Genomic DNA, 7,122 nt, shown 5'->3' with positions numbered 1-7,122 from the left:
ATTCACTCAGGCTTTCACTCTCCCATATGGCTCATGTGGTTTGCAAATAAAAAATTCTCTCTCTCTCTCTCTCTCTCTCTCTCTCTCTCTCTCTCTCTCTCTCTCTCTCTCTCTCTTAAAACTTACTCACACCCACTTTCACTCTCCCTTATGGTTTATGTGGTGTGGAAGTATCCCGGATCTCCCACCCTCCTCTCTCTCTCTCTCTCTCTCTCTCTCTCTCTCTCTCTCTCCCTGACTCACCACATCCACCCTCACCTTTTTCCTGTCTCCTTAAAATCAAGGTCACAGAGGACGACATGCAGGTATATATACGCCGCCCTGCCTCAAATCCACATCAGTCTTATCCTGGACATCAACGAAAATGGCAAAGATTGTGAGTACTAGCTGTCTCTTTTGCTATCCTTGTCTTATTCTTGTTCTCTCTTCACTCACTCTCACTCTCTCTCTCTCTGCCTTACATCCAACAAAGAAAATACCAAAGACTGCTAGATATTACCGATCTTAAGTCTGTCTATATATTTATTGTCTGTCTCTCAGCTGACGTCACATCTTGTCCCAGTCTGGCTGATTCGGCTGGGCTACGTGCGGGCTCAGGTCCATAACAGACGACTGGAGACTTTTACCTGCCCCACAAAGCCAGGTAGTCTAAGTGAGAGCAATAGGAGTCCAGCTGAAGCCTTCCTATTCACACCAACCTCATTGATAATATTTGGGTTCTCTGTAACTTGGCTTATTTCCAGGTATTCTTCGTGCTTTCCCTCGTGCTCCTCGTGGCCCTCGCCCTGGCCAACCCTGCACCCGAACCTGAGCCCATGCCTGAAGCAGAACCAGGCTTTCTGTTTGGCGGTTATGGCGGCTATGGCAGGGGCTATGGCGGCTATGGCAGGGGTTATGGCGGCTATGGAAGAGGCTACGGCGGCTACGGCGGCTATGGCAGGGGCTACGGCGGCTATGGGTACGGCCGCTGATCAAGGTGAGATATCCGATTAAATTTGATTGGTAAACTTTGACTTTCTATCTATGTTCCCCCTCGATTTTTTTTTTTTTTAACATATTCCATGATTTTCCTTACCATTTCTATCAACTTTTTTTTTATAGTGCTTCCGTTGCAAATAAATAATAACCGAGATATAGTTACACGCCCAAAATAATTATGGATTAAGGCTAAAGTTTCATCCTTCCTGCAAGTATTCAGTTTCAAAAATTTCCCTAAATTATTTTATGTAGTTTACGAAATTTCACATCACTTCACGCAACTTTTCCTCATAAAATTTCAGTCGCAAATCATTAATAACTGGGGTATAGGAAAGATACTGAAATGGTACTTTAATTTTGTTGTATGTGGACTCTTTATCGTATATCTTAAGAGGAAAGGCATCGTGAAACTATTTAAGCTTATCTCAACAAATGACAAGGTTCCCGCCAGTTAAATAAAATCGCCCCGAAGTAGCTGGCATGAAATAAAGTGTAGCTCTGCCATGGAAAGGATTAATATTTGACTGTCTGACTGCCTGTTTCATTTCCTCCATGTCTTTGTCTGTCTGCCTGTTTTTTTCTCAGTATATTTACGACCATATGTGTGTGTCTGTCTGTATATCTGTATCTGTCTGTCTGTCTGTCTCTGTCTCTCTCTCTCTCTCTCTCTCTCTCTCTCTCTCTCACTCTCTGACATTCCTACGCACACTATTAAACTTTTCCTCTCTACCTCAATTTGGTCAACAATTTTCCATTAACTCACAGTAACCATTTCTCTTCCAGGATAAGCTGCGAAGAGAATTAATAGATCCTGACATCGGTACATCATTCGTTCTTTCTTCATTTCTGTTTTGATCAAAGAATCATATTTGTATCTTCGTGACTAGCATTTTAAATAAAGCATATGTAGTTTATATGTTCTTTATTTTTCTCGTGGCTGTTTTGATGATGATGATGATGATGAAATAATTCTTGAAGAGGTGGAAAAGAGCAATGGCAAGTAGAAAGAGAACAGCAAGACCAGGAAGAAACAAAATATATAATCTTTCTGCAAATGTTAAAAGCAAAATATATATCCTTTGGGAGAGGAATATAAGTGGCAGGGCTGAAAGTGTTAATCTCATCTGCTCCTTCATGTCATCAGTCAGAACTAATTTGTTAATCTTGCTGCTCCTCGCCAAAGGCCGGAGGTAAGGCGCTCTGGGGTGATGCATAGAGCTAGTTAAGTAAATTGGCAGCTGGGTAATTTCCGTATAAGCTCGACGACGGAATGATCTGTGCTGTTTATGTTGATAGACTCTTCAGTTAATCATTTTTTTTTTTCCTGCAAAGTTATGTACATACTCCGCTCGAAAATTTATGCACATTCGAGGAAAATGTTTGTCTAATATTTCACCTCTTCTCACTTTATTAGACTGGCTAATATATTTTTCCTAAGATTTCACCTCTTCTCGCTTTAGTAGACAGACTAATATATTTTCCCGTAATATTTCTTCACTTCTCACCTTACCAGACTGGAAAATATTTTTTCTTAATCACCTCTTCTCACTTTACTAGACTGGCTAATATTTTTTTCTTAATACCGTACTTCAGCTCTTACTTTACGAGACTGGCTAATATTTTTTCCGAATACTTCATCTCTTGTCAGTTTCCCCTGCTAACTAATAGGCTACTCCCTTGTAGAGAGAGGCTTGGTATGGTTTTCTGACCAAATATTTTACATTGTCTACTTGTCAGTTTCCTCTGCTGGCTATTATTTCATTGCTGTAGGGGTTTGGTAGTTTCTCTGGTCATAAATGATTCATTTTGAGAGGAGTGTGATGGACATGCCCCAAGTGTGATGTAAAGGCAGTGGAATGGTAGGCCAAATTTTATTCCTAATCTGAATAATATCGTCGGGTAGATGCAAGAATATAATTAAAATGGTGTCTAGGGGATGAAGGGAAGAGTTAATATGACGGGAGACGAAGTTAGTTACGAATAAATACATATTACTGAGAATTTCAATTACGAGTCACCATCATCATCCTCGCTTAGCAGTTCATACGGCCATTAAATATTACGTCTCACTCCAAAGGCTTCATAAAATCCACCCAGGCATGGAAATTGCACCGCTGAAGTTCCAGATTAACTCCTTTTCGGGCGGTCTCTACGAAACGGAAAAATATTGTCTGGCGATAGCAAGAAGAAAAACAATATAAAAATTAGAGTGGACAACAACGACGAGCTTCAACTCTGCTCTTGACCCATGACCTTGGAAGAAGCAGTATTGTTCATCTGTCTGTCTACCTCCTTATCTTTCTCATACTTTTATCTGTTTATCTGTCTACCTACCGACTTACCTACACACACACACACACACACACACACACACACACACACACACACATTATAGCAGCTGACGAACTCTTGGAAAATGTTCTCCAGTCGCTTCTCATTGATGTGTGTGCCTGAAATCAACACCTTGCCTGAAATAAACCATCATTCTGTAATATTTGCCCTGGGAAGAAAACACGAACGGCAACAAGGCTAACTGTAACCATGAATCACCTACGTAAAAGAGATTTTTGTTTTCGAATGACTCGACAAATTTGGAAACGAATTCAGTCATAATACGTCCGTCTTCAAAGTTTTTAAAATAATGATGATGCAATTATAAACACCTGATTAAAATTCCCTGTCCCTCACGCCTCATCTCCCCCCATCACCCCTCTCTCCTACTCCCCCTCCGCCAGTTCCCCCCAGCTCTTCAGTCCCCCGGGGCCTCGCCAGTACGAGGTGAAGTCTTTGATGTCTCTTTCCACCTGACATCACGGGGAAAGATGGAAAGATGCTCCACGAATTCCCACACCTCGATCAATACGCTGTACAAGCGCTTGGGTAAATACGTCTGAAGTGTGGAAGACATACGTTCAGAATACGTTAGAGATGCGACAAATATACATCTAAACTTCTTTCAATATACAGTACGTCAAGGATACGGGCAATACGTCCAATAATACGTTTTCTGAATACGCCAGGAATGCAACCTCTGATATGTTAGGATCAGGTTCAAAATCTGTCAAAAATACGCGTGAAATGTGTCAAAGAAAAAATCATATGTGCTATTGGCAGCAAAAATCCTGTCGCTGCTCCTGATATTTCCTCTCTGCACTTTGAAAATTAAGGTCATATGATTAAACTTTAAATTGCAAAATGAAATGTAAGCTCCAACTTACTGAAGGTCATTTGTGGAACGCCTGTGGTTAATAGGTATTGGGTATGGTGCACCGGGGTATGGTGCACTGGTCTGTGGTGCACTGGGGTATGGTGCACTGGTCTGTGGTGCACTGGTCTATGGTGCACTGGTCTGTGGTGCACTGGGGTATGGTGCACTGGTCTGTGGTGCACTGGGGTATGGTGCACTGGTCTGTGGTGCACTGGTCTATGGTGCACTGGGGTATGGTACACTGGTCTGTGGTGCACTGGGGTATGGTGCACTGGTCTATGGTGCACTGGGGTATGGTGCACTGGTCTATGGTACACTGGTCTATGGTGCACTGGGGTATGGTGCACTGGTCTATGGTGCACTGGGGTATGGTACACTGGTCTATGGTGCACTGGGGTATGGTACACTGGTCTATGGTGCACTGGGGTATGGTACACTGGTCTATGGTGCACTGGGGTATGGTACACTGGTCTATGGTGCACTGGTCTATGGTTCACTGGTCTATGGTGCACTGGGGTATGGTGCACTGGGGTATGGTGCACTGGGGTATGGTGCACTGGTCTATGGTGCACTGGTCTATGGTGCACTGGGGTATGGTGCACTGGTCTATGGTGCACTGGAGTATAGTACACTGGTCTATGGTGTACTGGTCTATGGTGTACTGGTCTATGGTGCACTGTCTATGGTGCACTGATGTACTCGTGTGCTGCAGTAACCATTCCTGACAGATACACACAAGAAAAGCTGCCTTCAGATTCTTCGGTCATAATTTTCAAAATGGATGATGATTAAAGCGTTAGGATGCTTTTTATTTTCTGAAACTATACGTTATTAATATTCCAAACCACTACCAAGACTCTTTTATTATAACCAACGTTAATTATGTAATGAACACGTCCGAAAGAGGCATGAAGAGCTCCCAGCATTCACACAAAACAAGTTGTAAATAATGCAAAAATTTTCTGACATGGGTGCGACATAGACCCTCGATGCAAACATGTTAAAAAATACCCGGTACGCAAAAAGAACATCTAGTTCCTTTCAAAATGCACCAACAATAGGGCCAATAATACGTTGAAATTACGACCAGCTTCGTTTAAAATACGAGGAAATACAAAAATACGGTTGATAATCGCAAAACGTAACCAGGCAAAGATCATGTGTCTAAAACGTTCAATATACACATCCAAGTAGAAATTACGGCCAAAATACACCAATACGCCCCAAATACTCCCGAAATACTCCCAAAATTCGGCCGAAACTCACCTCTGCCAAGTTCAAAATATGTAACAAACAGGCTGAGGGAACACGCCTGGTTGCAGCTCCCTGGGCGACGTCGCTTCTCTTGTCACTTCTATCAGGCTGGGTGAAGTGTGAGAGGCGATGAAGTTTATCAGTGTATCTCATGTTGACAGCATCCTGGGGGCCTTGAGATTTTCTGACACCTATTCTTGACATCTTGTACATAACCGATACCAAATAGGCTGACACTAAAAACACTTTAAGCAGCATACAAGAGACTTTTTAGGGGTATTGTGAAGAATAGAAAATAATAACTCGCTATAGAGGAGGTGCAACGAAGCCCTCTATGCCTCTTGGTTAACAGACCTAGAATTTTTATGAATAAGGCTCCAGGGTTTGTTGCTAGATGCAGTGCCAAGATATTTTCCGGGGTTGAATATTCACGGCAACGGACTGGAAAAAGTGCGTCGATTTCCGAATGCCGTTTTACCTGTTTTTTATCATTTTTTTCCAGCTTATCGCTTTTAATGAATTTTTGCTTTATTTCCTTATGTTTTTTTTTTTTTTTCACCTACTTCTAATCATCTTTATATATTTCTGGATGTTCTTTTTTCCCCATCATCCTTACTGACAGTTTTATCCGCCTGTCCTTTTCCCTATGATGATGATGATGGTGATGATGATGATGATGGAGTTTCTAGTGAAGCTCCGTCTACAGATCACCCTGTATCTCAGCACGACTCAGCTTCCAGCCTTTGAAGTTTGCTTATGTTGTCTCTCTTTGCCTATGGAGTAGCTCAAGAGGAAAGAAAATGGCAGAGCTGGAATGTAGGGTCTTTCTCTTGGCTGTTTGTGTTGGTTTTTCTGTTTTCCTTCTCTTGTTTTTGAGTTTCTGTGTGTGTGTGTGTGTGTGTGTGTGTGTGTGTGTGTGTGTGTGTGTGTGTGTGTGTGTGTGTGTGTGTGTGTGTGTGTGTGTGTGTGTGTGTGTGTGTGTGTGTGTGTGTGTGTGTGTGTGTGTGTGTGTGTCCGTCTGTCTGTCTGTCTGTCTGTCTCTGTCTGTGTCTGTGTGTGTAGCCTCTTTGTCTCTGAGTTAGTGTCTGTTTTTTTACGTGTGTGTGTGTGTGTGTGTGTGTGTGTGTGTGTGTGTGTGTGTGTGTGTGTGTGTGTGTGTGTGTGTGTGTGTGTGTGTGTGTGTGTGTGTGTGTGTGTGGTAATGGATACGTGTGTATGAACTATGGGGTGTGAAGTGTGATAGTATGAAATAGTCCAGCTGATGGCGGAGTAATGGAATCTGGCTGACTGTATAACTAGCTCATACTGACAAGCAGATTAGAGTGGATGGAAAGGAAGGGCAGGAAAATACTTTATCTCTATTTCTCCAACATCCTGGGACATTTAGAGCTCATATTCAGAGAGACTTGGAGAGACTGAAATCTTAGAGGAAGAAAAAGCTCAAGTTCTCTTCTCGTCTTTCCTTCCAGCTTTTTTTTTTTTTTTATCTGTCTGTCTGTTATTAAATAGTCAGGGGCTTTATCCTTGATGTAGCTCACGTGCATCAATGTAATATGAAATGTGATGTGTGACAGTATGACGTGTAAAAGTGTGATTCTTCAACACACGCTAAACTTTTTATTACTCACCCGGTCTCCATCTCCTGCACGCACGCACGCACGCACGCACACACGCACACACAC

The 7,122-nt window shown here is 42.4% G+C and overlaps 1 protein-coding gene across 1 annotated transcript; it reads left to right on the top strand.

Moving 5' to 3' along the window:
• Positions 1 to 356: 356 nt before the first annotated feature.
• LOC145409556 (uncharacterized) lies at positions 357 to 1,862 on the top strand. The gene is made up of 3 exons (XM_080279942.1): positions 357 to 376; positions 744 to 976; positions 1,762 to 1,862. The coding sequence occupies exons 1-2, from the start codon at positions 365 to 367 to the stop codon at positions 969 to 971; spliced, it is 240 nt and encodes a 79-aa protein (XP_080136068.1). The 5' UTR covers positions 357 to 364; the 3' UTR covers positions 972 to 976; positions 1,762 to 1,862.
• The last annotated feature ends 5,260 nt before the right edge of the window (positions 1,863 to 7,122 follow it).

The sequence above is a fragment of the Coenobita brevimanus genome, chromosome 81 (assembly GCF_032717465.1).
Source record: "Coenobita brevimanus isolate Jiangsu-jjx chromosome 81, ASM3271746v2, whole genome shotgun sequence".
NCBI lineage: Eukaryota > Metazoa > Arthropoda > Malacostraca > Decapoda > Coenobitidae > Coenobita > Coenobita brevimanus.
This window is presented reverse-complemented; position numbering and strand designations above follow the sequence as displayed.